This window comes from Epinephelus moara, chromosome 12 (assembly GCF_006386435.1).
Source record: "Epinephelus moara isolate mb chromosome 12, YSFRI_EMoa_1.0, whole genome shotgun sequence".
In the NCBI taxonomy this organism is placed as follows: domain Eukaryota; kingdom Metazoa; phylum Chordata; class Actinopteri; order Perciformes; family Serranidae; genus Epinephelus; species Epinephelus moara.
In genome coordinates, this window is record NC_065517.1 from 31,747,723 (window position 1) to 31,770,735 (window position 23,013).

At 43.4% G+C, this 23,013-nt stretch overlaps 2 protein-coding genes across 3 annotated transcripts in view; both read left to right on the forward strand.

Moving 5' to 3' along the window:
- Window positions 1-1,870: 1,870 nt before the first annotated feature.
- On the forward strand, window positions 1,871-15,452 carry gpatch2 (G patch domain containing 2). 2 transcript variants are annotated; one of them, XM_050058279.1, is made up of 10 exons: window positions 1,871-2,057; window positions 2,940-3,183; window positions 4,626-5,176; window positions 5,799-5,863; window positions 7,378-7,575; window positions 8,082-8,202; window positions 8,729-8,768; window positions 10,118-10,182; window positions 10,407-10,495; window positions 13,742-15,452. In XM_050058279.1, the coding sequence occupies exons 1-10, from the start codon at window positions 2,008-2,010 to the stop codon at window positions 13,909-13,911; spliced, it is 1,593 nt and encodes a 530-aa protein (XP_049914236.1). In that variant the 5' UTR covers window positions 1,871-2,007; the 3' UTR covers window positions 13,912-15,452. The 2 variants fall into 2 exon arrangements, with proteins under 2 accessions (XP_049914236.1, XP_049914237.1); XM_050058280.1 differs by having other exon boundaries at window positions 1,872-2,057; window positions 4,626-5,173.
- Window positions 15,453-19,408: 3,956 nt separating this feature from the next.
- LOC126399034 (estrogen-related receptor gamma-like) overlaps window positions 19,409-23,013 on the forward strand; it is a 49,540-nt gene continuing 45,935 nt past the window's right edge. The window contains exon 1 of the mRNA XM_050058760.1: window positions 19,409-19,685. The gene's annotated coding sequence lies outside the window, so the exon portion shown is untranslated. The remainder of the gene's footprint in view (window positions 19,686-23,013) is intronic.

The window sequence follows — 23,013 nt, forward strand, 5'->3', positions numbered from 1 at the left end:
TTTGGTCCACTCTACAACTCGTGTCCTCACTCTGCGAGCATGTCAAGTGTCTGACTGCCGGGTAGAAGTGGACAGCGTCTTACTAAATTTACCTGGGCCCCATGTTCAGAAACCTGAGACTGTCCTGGGGTGGTCATCCTCCACCAGACCCCCTGACTTCTTAGGCATTTGGGAAGGGGGACACCTGTTAGGATTGTTTGTCAGAATTCTAGTCTAAGTGGACACACACACACACACACACACACACACACACAGCGAGTCACACGTAATCACACACACCAGCCAGACAACAAATTACCTTGGCACAGCTCCCCGTCCTAATGCATGCCTGACAGCGTTTTCAATGTGTAAAATTTCTCATTAGTTAACACGGCCACTGTGACACCTGTTGTTGCCCATGGCCCCGTGTTGACCACGGTGGTGCCGTCACTGTCATTCAGACAGAACACCTGTCGCATGGGGTGAAGTCCAAGTCTCCCTGGTACCCGGTGACTCTTCCAGTGACCACTGTAATTAATATGACACTGTTGCCACTGATGAGTTTGAACTCGTGACCTTTGGTGTTTATTTGATAGGCCAGCTGACTGCATGCAACCATGCCATCCATAGCTAATGTGGAGACTTTTCAATAATAGTCTGTACTGCCATCCAGTGGTCAGAACAGGTTAATACACGCAGACTTGGAATTAAAGGCCCAGAGTTGCATTCACTTGCTAAACTCTGAATTATGAAGATGTATTCAGGTTGTTAAACGTCATGTGGCTTTGGTAGGAAACGGCCCGAAGTGTGACACATTCTTTTGAGAGTAAAAAACATGTGCTCTGTTCTTCTGAATTAACACTATTATTATCTAAGAAAACTGAGAAATATTTTAATGGGGGGAAAAAAAATTCTGCTTTTGTTTTTCTAAATTAATTAGGTTATTATGTCAGAATTTTAAGAAGAGTTTTAATGGGAATATTTGCCCTGTTTTCTGAATTAACGACATAATAATCCAGTTAATTTACAAGGTAAAAATCTTGTTAATTCAAAATATCTAAAAAAAGATTTCTTTCATAAAACGTTTTTTTTTCTCCTAAGTTTTTCACAGATTTCTGAGATAATAATCTTGTTTACTCAGGAAAAAGAGAAATAGTTTTTTTTTTGTTTATATAAAACTGTCCCAGAATTAATGATAATATTTTCCTTAATTCGGAAAATCAAGAATAATTTTTTTCATAAAAACTTTTTTCCCCATGAAACTTTTGTCAGAATTCTGAGATATAATCTCATTAACTCAGAGAAACAGAATTAATTTTTTAAATAAAAATTGTCTCAGAATTCTGTGATAACAATCTAGCTAATTCAGAAAAACAAGAACATATTTTTCCCATATTTAATAAATAATGTTTTTTAACAAGATAATAACTAGAAAAAACATTTTTTAACCATATAACCTTTCCCTGAATTCTGAGATGATAATAATCTTGTTAATTTAAATAAAAAGTCGATTTTTTTTTTTTTTTTGGATAAAACTTTTATCATAGAACCTTTTTTCAGATTTCTGAGATAATAATCTAATTAACTCAGAAAAAAAACACAAATATATTTCAAACAAAACTTTTCAGAATTCTGAAATGATTATCATGTTAATTAAGCAAAACAGGACAATTCTCCTTCTTGAGTGAATATATTACATTTCCATATAAAAATCACTATTTATTTATCCAGAGTCACACAGGATATGTGACAAAAAAACAAAATGTGACAAATACAGTTTCGTCATTGTTTTGATTTAGGTTAGGTGAAATTGTGTTAATTAATCTGACAAACAAACAAACAAACAAACAAAATAAATCCTGCAGTCCTTGAAGGCAGCATAATACCTCCTGCTGCTTTCACGGTGTCCTCTTGTCGCATATTGATCCAGCTAGCTGATCGTTAGCTTTTGTGTCAGGATGTTGTCTGTGGTGTGTAAATGTTTGTCCGTACTTTCTGGCTAAAGGTATCCGGCATTTGGAGGCTTTAATGTTCCGTGCAGGTAATCTAAAAACCATCGGCAAAGCGGGAACCGGCTGGTAGGTGGTGTTTGAAATCACTGAGACGTAACATATTGTTCACGTCCACTCAACTCTCGTGAAATCAGACAGCTAGGGGAGCTAAAGCTAGCTATGCTAACTGGCTAGCTAGCAGCAACGCTCGTGTGAATATCGAAGGGGTTCTTCGTCGTTTTTTTTTTCCAACGACAGTCGTTACAATTACCGCAATTTAAAGCTGTGAGTCTGCGTTTTTAACGGTAGTTAACGTTGGCTAATTATCTTTAGTGGCAGTTGGAGGTTAGTGTAGTTAACTTAGCTAGCTAACTAGCAAGAAAACGTTAGCTCAGGAAGCTGATAACAACCAAAACAGCTAGCTTAAAAAAGAGTAATATCAGTGCTAATTCCAGAGGAGTTTGCAAACTACATATCAGGCTTTTTAAACCAGACTTCTGAAGTTTTATTAACGTAAGTATTACGCAGTGAACTCATGGGTTGTTTAATAAAACTTTACTCGACGACAAGAGATGAGTAATGGATAAAATGCGAAGAATTAGCTAACATGCTATTGTGAGTTCCACAGCTGCCCTTTCGACCGTTAGCCTTGTCAGTTAGCCTTCTCAACAGTGAAGCTAATTAACGTTATCATGCTAGGATTCATTGACAGTGATAGTCTCATACTTCCTTCCCCAGTGGCAGTTTGCAAATCATCCCTACACACACACACACACTCACACACACACACACACACAGATTTTTTTTACGGCCTGCTATGCCAATAATTATTCCAGCATCACCCATAACTGTCCTGCACACACTGCTTATAGCCCCAATAAAATACAAGCTGCATACTTACACACTTGGAAGTGTCTCTACATGTGACAAAATGTCTTAAGTAATGTCCTCTCTTCTCCTCCACCCCAGGCACTTTCGCCGGACGATGGACGAGCTGGTCCATGACCTGGTGTCAGCACTGGAGGAGAGCTCTGAGCAAGCTGCCCGTGGTGGTTTTGGTGATGGAGGGGACCATGCCCTGGCCGTGGGCTGTCTGCTGAAGAGGCAGGCTCGGAAGCGGAGGGGCAGGAAACGGCGCTCTGACAACCCACACCCGCCTTGGGAGACCGGTCACCTCAGTGAGGGCTCAGAGTCCAGTGTGGAGGAACACAAGGTGGGTGGATGGAGGGCAATGAGTCAGTGGTTATAAAGACAATTCATCACCCAGGACCTTTCAGTTCCTGTGACAGCCTTGTGAAAAAACTGAAATGTCCTCGAGGGAAAAAACACATCCAGAAATTTTGTTTTCTTGCTCACCCTGTTCTTTAGCAGAGTGCTCCTGATGGAACCTGACTATATAGATGTGTCACAAGGAAAATCTTTCTCTGTACTACTTTCATCCCTGATCCTGGTAAACAGTAAAACCGAGTTCAGCTTTTGGAATGCAGCAGCGTACACTACATGTCATGTGACTAGGAACAACCAAACACAGCCGACAGATATCTTTCCCTTCCTCCGTAAATATCAGTCTGTGATAAATATGGAAAAGTTGATCATGTTAGTGCAGGGCTACCCAGAGCTTTACATCTGTCCCACAGACGATAGGCCTACACACTTATAAACAGCTCCTGGAAGAAGATCAGCTCTGCACTCAGGATTTCAGGTAAACAGGCTATGATACAGTGCTTGTTACAGTTGCTTAGCAACCTCAGACACAACCTGCTGCTGCACTCTTGAAAGCTGGCACAAAAAAGGCACAAGAGTAGCACCCAGTGCCTGACCTTGTGTTTTCCAGGCGGTTAAAGACGTGGCATGTGTACGGCCCCTTAGGCTACATAACTATTGCTACGTTTAGAGCTAGTGTCCACACTACGCCGGCATTTTGGATTATTTAAAACGCTGCAGGCCATGTCTTAGTGTGACAACTCCGGGTAGTTTTGTAGTCTGGATGGCTGGAAACAGAGACTTTTGAAAACAACGACAAGACCCCCATGTTTGCTTCCAGATAGGGTCTTATCCGTCATAATGTGTCAAGTCAAAATATTATAGCTCGGTCTGCGTACCTTTTGTGATTTCATACTTCTTGTGTGGACAACGTTGCTCCTTTCTCATTGCCATGGCGTCCGCCGGCGATGGAAAAACAACTCTGATATGTCACTGCATTTGCTTTGCAAGGACTTCTGATCTGTTTTCTGCCACCTTTACCGCCTTATACTCGTATTACTTTCAGTTACAGTTCCACCTCGTTGTCGATCCAAGCAAAGAAATCTCTGGTTTTACATTACGCCATCTCCTTTTTTCTTTAACAAAGTATACAACCACAGAGTAGAGAATCTGCTTCCTGTTTACACTGGCACACACAAGCCCAGTGTACGTGAATAGTCATGGCATGTTAGTATGGATGGAAATCATTTCTGAAGTGTTGTGAAAACACTTGTGTGTGTGGAGATCATTTTTGTCTGAAAATACCATTTTAAAATAAAAATGTACTGGTGGAGATGTGGCCTAAATTTAGCCTCACTCAGATGAGGCGTTGGACTTATCAACATCCTCAAGTTTGTTTCTTAATTAAGCATCAGAATCACTGTCTGATATTCACCATGACGTGTGTTACAGGACTATCGTGCCAGCACAGGGGGAGTCTCTGCTGCCAACAGCCATGCCCGCGACAACAGCGACTCGGATGAACAACTTGGCCCCAAACGGCGCAGCCTTCTAACAGCTGATGCTGGACGTAGCAAGCGGCCGCTTTGGCCGGACGACTTGGGTGTCCTGGGGTCCGCAGAGGGAACCCGCAGCCTTAGACGGAGACGTAAGGTCAAACGTATGGCTGTAGACCCACCTGCAGAGCCAGAGCCCCCCTCCTCCACCATGCTAGGGCCCCCACCTGTCCCCAAAGCCCGCCTTGGCGGCAGGCCGCACAGACTGGGTGCAAGTGATGTCAGGGGGGCCATGGAGCTGTGTGGAGGTGGACTGATAGGAACAGGAGGAGGGAAGAACAGGGTGAAGAAGAGGAAGCTGGCTCCCCACAGGCTGGGAATGGAGGCTGCAGATGAAGGTGTGGTGGTGGAGAGTGAGGACCCCATCTGTTCTCCAACGGAAGGGTCCAAGGACAAGATGGAGTTGGAGGAGCAGAAGGGCTCGGATGAGGACATGAGTGACAGGTGGTTAGTGTTTTGACTTTTGTTTTTTGATGCCCTCTGTTTCCAGAAGTTGCAACTGCTCTATCTATGCCTCTGTATACTGTGACATTGTGGGCCAACAGGTGAGGAAGAACTGGTCTGTGTTAGGCTGGGTACAAAACATCAACACTATGTGACAAAAATGTGTCTGTTGCTCCAACAAGTGTCAGTAACAGTCAGATATCAAAAGCTGGCATAGAGTTTTTATATAGTTTTTAGTCAGTCTCATCATCTTGTTTACTTACTGATCAGAAGGTTCCTGATTGGAATTAACATTTTGCCAGTAACCGAGAAGGGTTTTATAGGAAGATGTCTTTCTGTTTGTGTTTAGACGACATGCAACATTTAAAAAGATTGGCATATGTTGATAAATGTAAGAAAGGGTTGGTAGAAAAACATATTTATGAGGTATCAAACGTAGAATTTTGATATTGATACCAAAACACATGCAGCTTATTGGTGCTAGTATAACAAACTTAAGTACTGCCCCATGGTGCGTGAGAGCTAGCTAGTTGTCCTTTTAGTAGACGATAATTGACTTGTTATTGACATCCTTCTTGCAGGTTAAGTTAATTATTTCCCCCCATTTTCTACGCTCCTTTTTCAGTGAGACCAGCAGCGTCAGTAACAGCAGTGATGGAGGCCTCTACACCAATGATGAGGGGCGTCAAGGTACTTGTATATGTTTAAAGTATTGGTCGAGCTCAAAAGACGCGTACACATCAGGCATACCCTATGTTGGTTAAGTATTTTCTGCGTTTGATGAAATATGAATACATGTCACAGAAAAATTGGCTGTTGTCAAACCTTTGGAGACATAATTTAAAAGTTAAATTACCGGTGGGTTCTGTTTGAGTGCGTCTCTTTAGTCCTTTTTACACAGAGATCCCGCAGTAGGACTGCAACAAAGACCGTTTATTACACTGGCTTTGCTATTTTAAAGGAAACCAAACAAACCCAAAGATTTTTAGATAGCATGCTGGCATTTGGGGAGCAAAAAAAAGGGGGGCCTTTTGACAACAGCGTCAGCCTCTGATGTGACATATAACACTTGCAATGGGCAGCAATTTCTAAACAATAGCAATGCCATAACAACAACAGTAATTTACCATCCCTCGAGGCCCCCACTAGCTCAACTGGTAGAACAGGCGTCCCGTGTACAAAGGCTGTGTCCTTGGGCTCGATTTCAACATGCAGCCCCTTGCTGCATGTTATCCCCCCCTTCATGCCATTGCTGTCCTATCAAATAAAGGCAAAAAAGCCCACCCAAAAATATCTCTTATGTCCTTATTTCATCCTCTGTCCAGGGGGTAAGGAGCTTCCAGACTTCATTGTTTTCCCAATATGTGGACATTTTCGTTTGCTGTTCTTCTGTGAATTGAGTTAGCTGCTAACTGCTACAAGCTGCTGTTTAAATCTGCTGCTGGTGGGTCGCATACATAACGTATTAAACATGTCACACCCGTCCCATCCTGCTGGCTTTCCCTCTTACACAGATATTCAGCTCTGTTACTATCTCTGCAAAACTGTAATTTGTAAAATACTAAGTGTGTTATCAATAGCCTACTTAGCTGGATGGCGGATGCTGCAATTATCAACTGAAAGTGTCTGCTCCGCACAGCAGCAGAGTTGCAGCACAGAACTGTGCCAGAAGCAAACAGGGACCTTATGCGCAGGGCGACATTTATGGTCCTGTGCTACCAGGGTTACTGTGGCCCGAATGTTGAAGAGGCCAAGTGGATGATAGAGGAGGAAGCGGTCATCCTCAGGCAGTGAGCGCACACAGGGAGAGAAGAGGGAGATTAAGAGGAGGAGGGAGCTGCTGCCGAGTCCAAGTGCAGCCCAAAAGAAAAAAAACACTTGCAAGTTTATTAAAGATAAAAGCAGGTGCTGCCACACCAACTGCTCCAATACCGTTTTGTTCAAAGTAAGGGGAAGATCTAAAGATCCAAATAAGCACTCTACAAATACTGAGCGTCATCTACGAATATCCTTTCTTGCGAAACGTCCGGTGTCATCAGTAACACTGATGTTGTGACAAAATTATTAACCAGACAGAAAGTTTCCTCACCGTAGCATCTTTTGCAAGCACAAAAAAATGTAGAATTATACAGTGAAAACACCTGCAGTGTTGCTCATGAACCAAGGGTCACATTTCCTGCCTCTGCCCTCTTGTCTTCCTCCAGCTGACGACGAGCAGAGCGACTGGTTCTATGAAGGGGAGCCAGGCTCCGGTTCAGGGCCCGGAGGTGCGTGTGGGATAGCAGGAGTGGTTCCTTGGTGGGAGAGAGAGACAGGGTCAGAGGAGCTGGACCTTGCTGACCCTGTTTTCAATAGCATCCTCACTGGATCCTTCCCACTCATGAGCCCTGGGGCACAGAGAGGTAGGCTGGAAACACACAGACGGTACACTCAGGAAAAAAAAGCACTCTAATGTTTGACTGGTAACATATTTTGAAAAAAGATAAGGGTTTGGATGTCAGTTGTAATGTACAGTCACACGCATTTGACAGTGTTGTTGCAGTCTCACTCATGACCAGTAGGAGGCAAACACAAATCAAGGCAATGTTCAGCAGCATGGCAGGAGAGTGTTGTTGAGTAGTGAATACAGAGAATAAAATCTCCTATCTTTAGCTGCTTTAGCTAGCAGTGCTAAATAGAAAAAATGATTTATACAAACCAGATTAATTGTCACATAAATATCCCAAAGAATGCAGTCCATCCTCAGTGGTCCCCTTATAGTGTAGCAGTAGGCATAATGCATTTATTTTGCTCACTGATATATCAAAGGACTGCTGCTCTTAAATGGTAGAATGATCAAACTACTCTTATCATTTCTATAATCATGCCCTGAGTTTTATCGCTGACGAACCGGCCCTGTTTTTGTCAGGGTTCCAGGCCCGGCTGAGTCGTCTCCATGGAAACCAGCAGGCGTCTCAGGCGGGGCTGCAGGGCAACTCCAGCCAAGGCTTCAGTGACAGACTGGGCAGACAAACCCAGGACTCCCACGAGTGAGTCTTCATCCATTTAAAATGCTGTTGATTTCTTTAACTATTTAAGTTGCATTTTTATTTTATGAAAGGTGTTGTAGAAGTAAAGTGGTTGAAACTGAGAAAAGGTGCCACCTGCGAGTCTCAGTTTTCTTCTAAAGTCAGTTCAGATTTAATTGTCTAGTATACACATTTGCTTTGCAGACAGCATAAACAACAACACAATAACATGTCCTTAAATAAGTACTAAAAATAATATAAAAGCAAAGTGAACTGGATCATAGATAAATTTCGTCATTTTCATGTTACCATTCCACATTTGTCCCAAGTCAATTTAAAGTATTAAATTGTAAATTCCTGCAATCTAAATGCAAGTAATGTTTCCAAGTTAATGTCTAAAAAGGTTCTTGGGTTTCTGTTAAAGTTTCTGTGATGGACAAGGGCCAACAGTTCACTTAAGGCAAGACTCTGTGATTAATAGCAGTCTGGTTTCTGCTGCCTTGATGGGAATTTGAGGGCCTTAATGACACTATTATATCTCCAACAGGCCTTGGTTTAGCTCAGGCTCAAGGAGAGAACATGGACAGGTGAGCCGTGTTCCTTTACTTCAATTTTATCCCTCTCAAATGAAAGTTTAGATTTTGATCTGTTGTAAGGACCCAGTATAGAAGTCCCTCCAGGATTTTGCAATTGTAACAATGTTAAGTCAACCAATCCCTGTGAATTCTGCAAGACTTGGCAATTTTGTCCAGTCACGGCAACTTTTCTGAAATTTTGACCAATCCTTGTAGTTTATTGCCACAAATAGATTTTGCAGTTTTGGAGCTGTAACATTCATTAGAAGCACTGTTGAAATAAATACATCGTTAGGTCATTTATAGCACCACACTGTCGAAGTGCAGTGCACAATATTGGCAAAGATGGAGCAGCAGAATGTTGGAAGCATTGAACTTAACTGTTCATTCTACTGGGTCGAACTTGCCTCTGCAGCAGCTGCTCCTCTTCATCGATCTGATTTGATCAGCTCTGAACGAATCGACAGATTAATTATCCACCTTGTGACTCACAAAGTGCTGCTAAAGAAAAAAAAGAATTTGTAGACAGCTCCTCCTAATTATTAAATGATATATTTTTGGCGGGGCAACACAATGGTTTGAGTTGAAGGTGTGAGAAAGAATAGTATCAGTAACATTGTTAACACTGTGCTACATTACAGAGAAATACAAAACCGTACTAATGAACCTTCATTAATATAGGCCTATATTTTATCTACAAGTGCACGTCACACACTGAGCGAGCCGCCTGTTAATGACGCTGTGGGCTAATGGGCATGTAGCTACTTCCATGTTTCAGATGATACGTCATGTTTGTAGTCGACCAATGAAGATGAGTTTACATATCACCTTGGGTTCGTCCTTCACCTTCTCAAAATGATCCCACACTTTGGATTTCCTGCCCGACATGTTATTAACTAGCCTGTGGAATAACCGCAGGTACCAGCCCTGGAAATTAGGGGCCATACACATGACCTTTTTGGTCGACTAACGTTTGGTCAACTATCAGGGGGCAGCCCTGTAGTGTAGTATAAATCACAAATTCAGAACAATGCCATTTTATTTTCCTTGGAGCAACTTGCCACTGATCTTTAATTAATTATACAAAAAGCTATTTTTGCAATTTTCACCTGCTCCTACAATGTCATCACATAAAAACACCCAAAAACATCGAAACATGCACCATAATTTTTTTAGTAAAGCTGTCGTGATATCAGGCTTGCTAGGACGCAACAATCCTCAAAAAAGCCAGTGAAATCCTGGAGGGACTGAATATAGGTAGGTGTTAAACACAGTAGTGTTGTGTTATTCCAAGTATTGCTTACTAACAGCTTGAACATTAACTTAAGTTTTTCCTCCTCTTTGCCTCACTGCCACTTCAGTTGCATTGGGACCCGCGGTCAGACAGAGGGCATCGGAGAAGCTGTTCAGTGAAAACAGCCAGCAGGTGAGAACAACAGTTTAACTTAAAACACGGATGATTTATGACCAGAACTCCGACTCATTTCCTTTAGTACCTGCTTTTGTCTCTGCTGCAGTCTCATCGACATAACTCCCCACTGGTTTCACAACCTTTAGGTATTTTTCAAATGAAAAAGAATACTATCCACTGTGTTATTTGAGATCAAACTAATGCTCCCATATTTTTGTCTCGCCTGGCTGGTTTTGCAGACAGACCAGCGGGCACCTCGGCTCTCTATGTACAGGGGATGTCAAGCGGAGGCGAAAGGCAGCCCCCCTCGGTTCCACCGCCCCCTCAGGTATTGGATGCAACCCTAGCTACACCTAACACACCATCTGGCACTTTTTGCCAACTGCCCCTTTTATTGTATTTTTGGCTCTCACTTTCTCGCTTGTTTTCCTCCCCCTCTTGGTTGAGCTCAGTATGTTCACCAGCCTGCTTTCCTCATTGCCTTCTGTCTCGCACATACACTGATGTAAACACAAGGGACCGGGATGAAAAAAATGACGGCCACACTACGCATTTTTAAAAGAATTAATAGAGAGATGGGAGTCCCTCATCCTTCATATTGCTCCCTCTCTCCTCCTTTCTGATTATTAAACTGTGCTTTAGCTCTTAACCCCCTTTCCTCCTAAGCTTTGTTGGACAAGAGTCAGCTGGCTAGTCATGCTGTCAGAGCAGAGATACTGGATTAGCTCTTAGCCAGTAACACTTGTGCATCACCCCCCTCCTCCAAAACACTCTCTTTACCTCTGGGCCAGCTGATGCTTTTGGAGGAGGAAGGACGTGGTAGCAAAGCCTAATACTGTTACGGCGCATTTCCACCAGATGATTGGTTTTGTATGTTGGTGTATAGGTTAAGTTTGATGCTCTTAAGTTGACTGCATTGCGCACAAAAAGGGTCTGGTGGGAGCTAGTTAGCGGTGCCTCACATTTGATGATGATGAAGAAACACTGTGCCCACCCTCTGGTCTCCCCCTAGGTCACCCCTGTGAGCACTGAGCCACAAACCCCCTTTAGCATTGTTAAAGTCACAGTTAGCTCTGTTAGCAGTGTCTGCACAGTTCATGGTGCTCACATAGTTAACAATGCTTGAGGGGTTTGCACCTCAAAATTAAGCAGCTTACTCACCGGGGCTACCTGGGGGCAGACCAAAGGATGGCCACCATCTTTTTGCAGCAACACTGTCCTGCCACTGGGATGGCATTACCAGTGGTAATCGCTGAATGTGCAGCACCTTAAGCTAGCTCTCAACCAACCCATGTGGTGCGCAGTGCCGTGCAGTCAGTGCTAATGTTTGCTGAACAGTGGAAAACAGAGAGTGGGCAACAGGCACAACGTTTCCGCATGTTAACATGGCTAGCCGGCTGTCTGTCAGCAAAGCCAATATAAAATACAATAAAAGGCAAGACATTTACAGCACAAAACATTAAAATTTCAACACCTCTAAATGGATAGTGCTTTGAAATGTGGCGCTAAAACTCACTGAGTCAATAGAATGGCAGTCTAAAAGGAAAGGCCTCTTGTATTTCATGTCTTTTTGTGTTTGCTTTTAGTTATTTGTTAGTGGGTGCCTGGCTATCGAAAGCAAAATTAACCAAAATGAACTAGTCTAACACAATGTTACTGACTCACGAGACTTGGACCAAGCTGTCAAACTCTGTGAAGTAGTTCTAAAATGAAACATAATTCAATGACCCCGCCCACTTCCTGCGTCAGATGTTTTGAGAAATAGATTTTGATGGATTGTTAAGATGAAATAGCAGAGTTTATGAGCATGCCACCATGTGGTTTCCTGTTTGAAATGGCTAGCAGAGAACCAGAGACTGCCCAACTAGCAGCATGTGTATCCAATCAGTAGCACTCCTTTGATAGGGTCCAGGAGAGAATTGGTATCCGCCTACATTTTCATGTAAATTTCATGTGTTAATTTTTTTTTGTCCAAAGTGACACAATTAGTGATGCGTTGCAAATATCAAGACATTTAATATTTGCTCCAGACACTGGTGCGGTGCTCAGGAACAGCAGGTGCTGACCTCACAGAAGGGTGGCAGCGAAGGCCTGCCAAACTCACGTCCTGACACTTTGGCTCGAACCCACATGGGACTCAACCGGCATGTGTGTAAATGAGCGTGCGGCTTCACCCTGTGCATCTTACAAATCAAGATTGGATTAAAAAGGGCAATAGGTCGGCATCTGTGACTGGACCGTGAACCTCGAGGAAGGTCGATGACAAAATGGCCAATGTCTGTTTGAGGCAGACTTGGGTGTACTCTTACTCACTGGATGTATTTGATTCAGGACTGTGGTGATTACTTTACTGTTATTCTCAGATGTATCAGAGGAACTGAACAGTTTTAATGGAGTGATGGTGTCACGAGAGAAAAATTCTTATATCATATAATCATTATACATGATTTTATATACAGAGGCAGTACCAGACTGTAGACAGATGAGCAGCTGACTTCTTATTTTCATTATTTATTTATCTATTAACATTAAAAACATGCTCATCGCAAGTTCCTTACGCCCAAGGTTCAAGGTTAACTTCATTGCACCTGAAGGGAAACATAAAGACAGAATACAAAGACGACACACTAAAACACAGAGCTAGAGCTGGTAAATGGAAATTCATACCAAGTAAACTACCCATATACAAGAGTGCAAATGTGTAAGTGTGCAAGGGAAGTGCAAGGAGTGCAGCCAGAGTGCTTTATTTGCTATTAAGTGTCTCAAAAGCACTTAGGATGGAGACATGAAATCTCTTGCTCCTCCTAACATCCTAAAATGACATCCTGAGGACAAAAGAGTTGATTGCTCTCAGGAAAAAAAATCTTTGTGAGACATTGTTAGAGGTAGTGTCAACATTAAGGCCCTGACACATCAAGGCGTCGGTCGGCTGTCAGTGAGCCTCCGTCGTCTGAGTTGTTGCGGTGTGTCCCACACAGTTGGCACTCAGTAGTAGGCTTTTTTTCCTCCTGATTCATTGTGTTGAATCAGTGATGGTGAAGGCAGAGCCCGTCAGTGAATGCAATCCCTCTGAAACAGAAGTGAGGAAAGTAAACAAAGAAAGCTAAGAGGGAGTGAGGTCAGAACAAAGTTGGTATATAAGGTAAGATAATTTTTCTCTTTAGCAGAAACGTTTCCTTATGGTTTGTGCTATTGTTCACTGGCAGCGCAATTTTTGTTTACTTTTTTTTACTAATAAAACTCTCCACGGTATGGACAGTGGTTACATAACTTTCAAAACCAGCCACAACTCAGCCCTGAGCAGAGTGACCGTCCTCTATTGACCAATCAACAGACTGCAGTGTTCACAGCTCCACCTTTTACCAGATCTGTGTGCTAGGTACCCCAACAGAGGGGGGACCAAAAATGGGGACAGTGTGGAACGGTTCCATTGGTACCATCCACAACTTTTCACAGTGGAAACAGAAAAAATGCGCACCAAACTGAACTGAACCGTACTGCTCGGTGAAAATGGGGCTTTAGACACAAGCCGTTAAAATCTCCCTCTATTCTAACTTGTGCCCTCTTCTTTCAGGAGTGGTCGGTGAGAATGCGCCTCCCATCCCTGACACGAACATGGGGAGCCGCATGTTACAGACCATGGGCTGGAGCCCGGGCATGGGCCTGGGTCCAGAGGGCAGGGGCATCACTGAGCCCATCCGGGCCACGCAGAGACCTAAAGGCACAGGTCTAGGTTTCAACTGAACACCTGGTTTGTGGATCCTGAACCTGACACCGGCTGGGACAAGATGCCTCGAGAGCTACAAGGAGCGAGGAAGATAAAAATGCTGCTCAGGGTGATGAACGATAAAAAACGGCCCAGAATAATCCAGACATGTGACTCATAAGAAGGGAAGGAATGAGGCTTTGCCTAGCAACAGAGTCTGTGATGAAAGAGAAACTTTCCCATATTGGGGAAACTGCAAGAAGCCTGGGATATCCACAGCGAGAGAGTGACGTGAAGGTGAATAAAACTGAGCAGGAGGAAAGACTTGTTGCAGACGTGTCCTCTCAAGAAGCTCCATGTTGGAGAAAATAAACTACATTGATGCCTCGTTGTTAGTGTGTTAAGCTGGCATGCTGCCTCAGCCCCGTTACCTCAGCTGCCATCGTCACTGGCCGGAAAACTGGGGTAGTGATGACCATATACTGAGCCAATGACGACAGTGTGGCTTGTTCTCAGTCAGCTGTGTTGGTTAGTGAATTAACGATAAATGGTTTTGGTCTGATATCGCACAAAAAGGCCGTACCTCAAGATTCATTTTAGGTTCCTTTTTAGGGTAATGAAGGGTACACTGTACTGGATGTGTGTCGGAATATGTGGATCGTTTCCCATCTGTTTTATTGTTCATTTAATGGAAGACGTCATGTCAGCAGAATGTTTTTATCTACCCAAAAACACAAAGAAAGATAAAAATCAAACCCACAATTTTCCCTTTATTTAGCACCACTATGTATGCATGCTGCAGCTGTGGCTTCTGCGGGGTCTGCTGATGTTTAGGAAGAAACACATTCAGACACGTGAGCTAAAGTCTTGCATACGACTAGCTTGAAAGTTGTATTTTACTCAGTTTAGGAACGTGAAACCGACATGTTTGTGCCGCATTTAGGCGAACATAACCGTACTCAGACTTGAAATACAGTATATGGAAACATGACTGATTGTCAGACTACAAGCATTTTAGCATCTCCAAATTCCAGCGGAAGAGAATTAATAATTTCTCTCTTTTCAATGTCTTCATAAGTTAAAAAATGAAGGAATATTTCTGTCATTATACACACGTAAAGGTCCTACATACCGTTGTTTTACATGTGTTTTCACTTGATCAGCCTGACGTGAAAACACCTGTAAGACTTTGCAGGGCCTTTAACTCAAAATAGTAGAGGAAGTGCTACTTTAATTCCATTGTTGTATTAGTTTTAGCCCCATTGTCATTGACTTCACTGTGATATTGTTTCTTGTGTTTATTTAGACTGGTGAGTAATATAGCTTACCTGCAACCATAGATTATCCTGAAAACAGATTTGAAATTATTCTAAGTGCAGGTAGAGAGATTAAAGTCTAGAAAAACAAATTATGAATTAAAAATGTGCAGGAAGTTGTACTGTAACGATATTTGTTTCCTCTGCTCTGTTGTTGTAACCACGGAACACCAGATTTATGGTCTTGTGCCCCTCTAGGCCTGTTCAGAGAAGTGTGAGATATCAGTGACAGAAACAAGTATTAAACTCAGAGACTGCCGAAACTCTGTGGTAGTTGTTGTCCTGTGAGGCCGGTCTCACCCCCAAGTTCATTTCATTTCATTATTCATTTTGACTGGAGCCTGATCCAGGCTGGAGTTTTGAAGCCAATATTAATATAACATTTTGAGAGTCAAAAACAAAGGATAATTAGATTATCTCCCATGTGTGCATTTTAAAAAAAGCAACCCTTAAAGGAATACTTCACCCCCAACATTACGATTTGCATATCAGTTACTCACCCTGTGTTACATTGTATTTGTGAAGATAAATGTGTTTTTCTTAAACGCTTCCTCAGTGACTGAAGAATCTAAAAACTGAGAAAATTCATGATGAATAGAAGCCATTGGGGTCCATGTTTAACAACAGCAAAACTATATCAAAACATCCGTTTACAAACTCTCACGCAGCTCGTGCAGTATAATCCAAGTCCCATTTATCCATTCATATGCTCAGTACATCCCAAAAAGCCATTGACGCTGGAGAACTGAAGTCATGAGTTGGAGTCATAAAACTATCACTAAGTTTAAATATCTCAAAATAATGAATGTTAATGCGTAATGAATAATGTTGGATTACTCTCTCATAATTTATGAGCCAAATCGTTGGATGGGCCAACGATTTCCCCTTGTCTTACTTTGTATTGGCTAACGTTTATGCCAATACAGCTGGAGGCAACTGGAGGCAAAGACTACCAACACTGCACAAATGCCTATCATTCTTACAGTGTTTTTTCTGGCTTTTGGTCTTTACTGGACAGGACAGATAAAGTGTGAAAGGGGGAGAAAGGGAGAGGAGATGACACACAGCAAAGGGCCATGGTCTGAAATCGAATCTGCGGCGACTGCAGCAAAAACATTGCCTTTGTACATGGGCTGCCAGCTCTACCCACTGAGCTAACAGTTGCCTGATTCTTGCGGTTTATGGCTGTTCGAGTTAATCAAATTGGGAAAACATAAAGGCAACTTAAAGTCCTGAAAATAGGAGGATGTAAAGGGGAGAAATAGAAAAGAAAAAAAAAAACTCATTGAGAAACTGGCAGGTGTCGATGAAAACCTGTTTTCATTCTAGAGGAGCGGAGTCAACTAAACGTTAAACGTTACCGTTAAAGCGTTTGAGTTAAATACGCCTCAAGTTGGATGCAATTACAATTTACTGCAACAACTTCTCTGTGCTTTTGGCCATGACCCAGATTTTTAACAGCGTTCCATTAGACCTTTTAGAACAGTTGACCCAGTAGTTGGCTATATTAATAGTAGCTAAAGTTAGCTAACGTTAGCAAGTAACGTTAGCCTGACCGTGGTGCATCCATGTACAGTTAGACCGTTAAATTCAAGCACATTCACTCACTTGGCCAAAAACAGCCCTTACTGCACACAAAATAGTTACAGTCCACTGAACTCTTTCATCTGTTCGCTGTATAGCGTTAGTAACGTTAAGAGGTCTGGAGGATGAGGTCATTTGAGGCGACGATCGTGTAAACACAAGGCAAAATACAAAAATACGAATACAAAACATAAAATATTAAAGATATAAACAACCAGTATAGTCACAGTATAATATCAACAGAGAGGAAAAAAAGCAGTTGAAGAGATGTGGGCTAACTAATCGTAGAAGATAATAAGTTGTAATATTTCATACACTGTACACATTAATTTAATGCAATGACAGTATAGTTACAGTCCAGTGCTATAAGCCACCTTTTCTCAAACACATCTTCCCTTTTCCCTATTTTGTGAGTCACTGTCTCCATGAACTTTACTTGTTGAATCATACTTTTCCATTTTATTTAATCTGGGGGTTAGTGTTTTTTTTCCACCCTTTGCTTATCTGTTTCAATGCTGTGATTCTCAAAGTTCTGAATAGGTATTTTTCATCTTGACAAAGAGTCGCTGGACCCAAAATGATATGCTGTGCTCGTAATCACAGCAGTTTTTTAATCTCTTCCATCAGCGTAAACACTTTAACCAATATGTATTTAATACTTTACAGCATGATCTTCTTCACAGTTCCTCCATCACTGAGAGCTCGATCTCTTATATTTTGAGATAGTCTCTGGGGTCAAGAAGTATCTCACCAACATGAGTTTCAGTTTTCTGATGAAACCTGCTGCCTGCAGGTTCATCCAACCCTATATGACGTCACTTTCCTCTATTTTTGAATTCACACCATTTGGATTCTTCTTGCCCTCCATGTGATTTTTCCGCGTCATTATAGTCACATGATGTCAAACAAGCCATTGTATCAGCAATGCCAATATTTTGACCCATGTCTGTTACATTTTCAAAAGGACTCAGCTTCCTACAGCTGTTGACGGAGGCCTTAGTTATTGCTTGAAATTACTTTTTCACAGTCAGTTGTTACTTATCAAACTGAAATGCCACTGTAAAATCTGTCCATCCATTTTCATCCATCCGGGGCCGGGTCACGGGAGCAGCAGGTGGAGCAATGATGAGACATGTAATCCCTCCAGTGTGTTCTGGGTCTGCCCTGGTGCCTCCTACCAGTGGGACGTGCCCGGAGCACTTTGAACGGGAGGCGCCCGGGAGGCATCCTGATCAGATGTGCGAACCACCTCAACTGAACCCTTTTGACGCGAGGGAACATCGTCTCTACTTCGATCTCCCTCCATATGTCCGAGCTCCTTATGCTATCTCTAAAGCTGAGCCCAGACACCCACGGAAGGAAACTCATGTCAGCCGCTTGTATCCGCGATCTCATTCTCTCGGTCACTACCCAGAGCCCATGACCATTGGTGAGGTAAAGCTTTGCCTTCTGGCTCAGCTCCCTCTTCAGCATTACGGTCAGGCGCATCGCCCGATCCATCTCACGTTCTACCCTCACCTGTGAACAAGACCCGGAGATACTTGAACTCCTTCTCTTGAGGCAGTAACTCTCTCCAAACCTGGAGGGGCCAATCCACTGGTCTCCAGCAGAGAACCACAACCTCAGATTTGGAGGTGCTGACTCTTATCCCGACCGCTTCACACTCAAACCGCCCCAGTGCCTGCTGGAGGTCACGGTGTGATGAAGCCAACAGAACCACATCATCTGCGAAAAGCATAGATGCAATTCTGAGGTCCCCAAGCTGGACCCCTTCCTTCTCCTAGCTGCACCTCGAGATCCTGTCCATGAAAATCACAAACAGGATCGGTGACAAGGGACAACCCTGGTGAAGGCCAATACCCACTGAGAACGTGTTTGACTGTACGCCGAATATACGGACGCAGCTCTCACTTTGGTCATACAGGGATTGGATGGCTCGTAGCAGTGACCCCAGTAACCTGTAGTCCCGCAGTACCCCCCACAAGACTCTTCTCCAAGTCCACAAAACACATGTAGACTGGATGGGCGAACTCTCACGACCCTTCCAGCAGCCCCACAAGGGTAAAGAGCTGGTCCGCTGTTCCACGGCCAAGACAGAATTAGCAATGCTCCTTCTGAATCCGAGGTTCGACAAGCGGCCGGTGTTGTAAAATCAAACCTGTTGAAATATATTTATGGTCCAGAGATAGTAAATCTGATTCATCACTGTGAGTCAACACTTGAACGTCTCACTACAACCATGATTTCTACTTATTAAACACAAACCAGCAGAACTTCCTGGTCCAAACACACTCGCGGCCCCTTAACTGCCCATAGGAACACATGCCCTCTAAATATTTCCAACTCTATCAACACATGCATCACATTCACATGCTGACTCAACATCGCTGAAACATGATGCTCTCTCTGCCCCCCCTCCACCTCCCTCTTTCCTCTCCCTCTCTCCCATCTTTGCGAGGCTGCAATAGAAATCCCTCCTCTGTATCTATGGGAATACAAGAGCGCTGTGTGTCCTCTATCCTCCCCTCTACTCACCACCTCCCTCTCTGCATATAAGGGAACGCTGGCTGCCCCCCCCACACACCTCCCCTCTTCTCTTAGACACACTTTCTGTCTGACACACTCTCTCAGGACTCCCCTGCGAGCCAGCGAGCAAGGCAGGTAGGTAGGTAAACTCAGCACTGGATCAGAGTGAGACGCTGAGAGGAAGAGGAAGAGGGAGAAGGGGGGGAATGTGTGTGTGTTTGTGAGTGTGTGTGTGTGTTGGGAGAGTGTGTGTGCGCTGCTGCATCGCTGAGCTACAGAGACCGGAGGCGAGGAGAGCTGGAGCGTTTGTCCTTGAGACTGACTGACTGACTGACTGCAGCTGTAGAGCGGAGGACCAGCCGTCCAGCCAGTGGATGAAACTGACAGTAAGTGCTGAGCGAAAGCTGTAAGACGAGCGAAAGGGACGAAGTAGGCGCTGGTTTCTTTTAATTGCAGCAAATGGACCAGTGTGTTTTTGTTCCCGTCTGCTTAGAAACAGTCCAGTGTGGTGTTTGAATGGAAACAGAGGTGCGCACAATGTGTGTGTGTGTGTGTGTGTATGTGTGTGTGACCAGGTGAAGGTCTACTCTGCTCCCAGGTGAACTCATCTCTCAGGCTTTTTATTGGCTCCCATCGATACTTGCTTTTCAGCCTTTGTGAGACTTTGTAAGTTGCAATTATTCAGCTATTCAGTTTGTCTGCAGCAGCGTCCACTGTCTTTGTGTGTGTGTGTGTGTGTGTGTGTGTGTGTGTGTGTGCGTGCGTGCGTGTGTGTGTGTGGCGTCAAGAAAGATGTCAGTAAACACAACATTACTGTACATCCCTACAGCCCGTCTCTCCTCACCCTCCCTGCTTCTGTTGACAGATCGATAGTTATGCATCTATAATTGGAAGTCATCGTTTATGGCGACCCTCCAAAGCGAGTCATTATCATGTGTAATCTTGCAGAAAATTACATTCTGACTGGTGTACCTTGGCGTGGCCAGGAACCAGCGGACTGCGCCGAGCCGGCTGAAGGATGACCAGAAGGTGGGGTTACTTGCAAGAGGACCCCAAAGCTTGGACAAGGGTGGTGTAGGGTGAGGGAAAGGGAAGGGCAGAGCCGTGAGGCGACGGGGCCTGCGTGGTGTCACATTTTTGCCCGAAAGCGAGGAAATCCCAGCAGCGCCCCGGTGGGTGCATCCATGTGATCAGATGAGGAAGGACAGGAAGGAACGGATGGCGACACAGTGTGAAAGATTACAAAGAAGAAGCAGGTGATGGAATCAGAGAGAGATAGACGAGTATTGGCACTCTGTGGTGTGAGACGCTGTCGTGAGTCGAGACTGGCTCACCTGTGGAGCTGCTGACAGGATGTGTTAGGCCACGTTTAGAGGGGCGGCTCTAGATGGATGGGGCGATAGAAAGAAAGCCAGAAGGCGAATTCATAAAGCTGTGGTAGACTTTTTTTTTTTTTTACCCGACATGACAGGATAGCTCTTTTAGTCTCTGTGAGCGTCTGTGTTGATTTGTTTATTGTAGACATGCTGACAGTGAGCCAGAGGGCTAAATTTGCCACCTGTGGAGATAAAAGTGATATGATGAGATAGACTGCGTGCTGAGTTTGTGTGTGTGTGTGTGTGTGTGGGTGGGTATGTGAGAGTGTGTATAATAGTTCCTGACATCAGCAGTAGGTTTGTGGTGCTGACTCCCAGGATTTCATGTGTGTGTTTGGCCCGCACCAGCGGCTCCTTACCTGAGACGGGTCTGGGAACCAGGTGTGTGTCTCCGGGTGGGTATTAAGTTGTGAAAAAGCACGTGTATGAACCACAGCTGTTTAATTTTAATCTTACAGATCAAAATCTCACTGGTAGAAGGAATAAAAGTACCAGTACCAAAACGTGACGTCACTTAATTACATTAAAAAGTCCCGCATTTAATATCCTACCTAGTCCAGAAGTATTAAAGGGAAACTTTGGTATTTTTCAATGTTAAACATGTTTTACAAGGGCGTAGATTTTGTTTCAACATATGGGGGAACAAATATGAAACAAGGTGTCTGGAGGTCGTCCGCCAGATAATTTTGAGCATCAAACACTCAATTTTCTGCATTCTGGTTAATTTTTTTGCACAAATTTGGTCATTTTCTGCATCAATTTTTGTGTAAATAGCATATAATTTTGTCAAAATAAAATAATAAAAAAAATCAAGTTAAATGAAAATAAATTTGAAATAATTCAATTTTGTCAAAATAAAAGTCCTCGGCTACCTTCATGTTTTTATTGGGGAAGATAAATGCAGCTCGGACATGTGGAGGGAGCTCGGAGTAGAGCCACTGGTCCTCCGCGCCGAAAGGGGTCAGTTGAGGTGGTTCGCACATCTGATCAGGATGCCTCCTGGGCAGGAGGTGTTTCAGGCATGTCCCACTGGTAGGAGGCCCCGGGGCAGACCCAGAACACCCTGGAGGGATTACATATCTCATCTGGCCTGGGTACGCCTTGGGGTCCCCCAGGAAGAGCTGGAAAGCGTTGCTGGGCAGATGTCCATAGTACTTTGCACAGCCCCCGCGACCCAGCCCCGGATAAGCGGTTCAAAATTGATGGATGGATAAATGCAAATGTTCTAAATATTGAGAGTGACGTGACCCCTGTTTCCCCCCTGAAATCTACGGCTAAGTTTTTTCCGATGCTTTTGTGTCTTATTTATTACTGGGAGCAACAATTTTTGACATTGGTTCAGTATTTAGAGAGGGCACTGCAGCCGACGGGGTGCAATGCAACCAGTCGGGGCATCTGGGCACCGTAAATGTGCGTCCACTAAAAGTGCTTGTTTTTGCCACTGACAGGCTCAGATTGATATTTGGTCAGTTTGTTACTGTGACAAACCAAGTCTTGTTCAAATAGAAGTCTCGCTCTGAAGCCTCACAGGTGTTGAGCTGTTGTAGAAAAACAACAACAAACAGACCAGATCAAGGGAAAGTTAAAGAAAAACATTTTATTTCTCTGTAGGGATCCTTTCCATAACATTGTCAGACACTTATACAAACAATCTGAGCCTTTCAGTGGCAAAAATAAACACATTTAGTGGACATAAATTGCCCTGAAGGATTAGATTGCAGCCTTTTTGAAGCTGCCGTTCGCAACCCTCTCACTCAACACTTATTTCAAATATTGCTGTTACCATTAGTCACTTCAACACACAAACATGGGAAAATAGGGTCAAGGTTGAAAAATACTAAAGTTTCTCTTGAAAGTTAAATGATAAATAGATTTAAAGTTTCAAAATAAAAGTACTCATTGTGCAGAAAAAATAGCCCCTCTGACTGATATTATATAAAATATTAGATTGTTAATACTGATGTGTGAGTAGCATATTACTGCTGTAGCTTAGGTAGACTTGTCCAGTAGTTTCCAAGCTAAAGGGTCATAACATAAATCTGAAGGTCAAACAGGGTTGGGTATTGTTTAAAAAAATACCAGTATCCTTAAAGTGATACTGTTACAACAGAGTACTTTATCTGTTACCTTTTTTTCTACTACAGATGTGTAGTATAGCCATACATTCCAACGTTTTAGTGACATCTCAGCACACTGAACCATCAACTCCGTCAAATACACTGTGCACAAATTCACCACACCACAGACTGTGTTGTAGCTGCTTCGGCAGTAGGCCCATCACATGTCGCATTAAATAAAGAAAGGGAGATAGCTTGGGTTGATTGGTTGTTTTTCTAAG

Coding starts and splice junctions, on each gene's coding strand:
- gpatch2 (XM_050058279.1), top strand. CDS start 2,008: ATGTTCCGTGCAGGTAATCTAAAAACCATCGGCAAAGCGGGAACCGGC. Junction 7,576..8,081: donor GAGCCCTGGGGCACAGAGAG/GTAGGCTGGAAA, acceptor TGTTTTTGTCAG/GGTTCCAGGCCCGGCTGAGT. Junction 8,203..8,728: donor CAAACCCAGGACTCCCACGA/GTGAGTCTTCAT, acceptor TATCTCCAACAG/GCCTTGGTTTAGCTCAGGCT.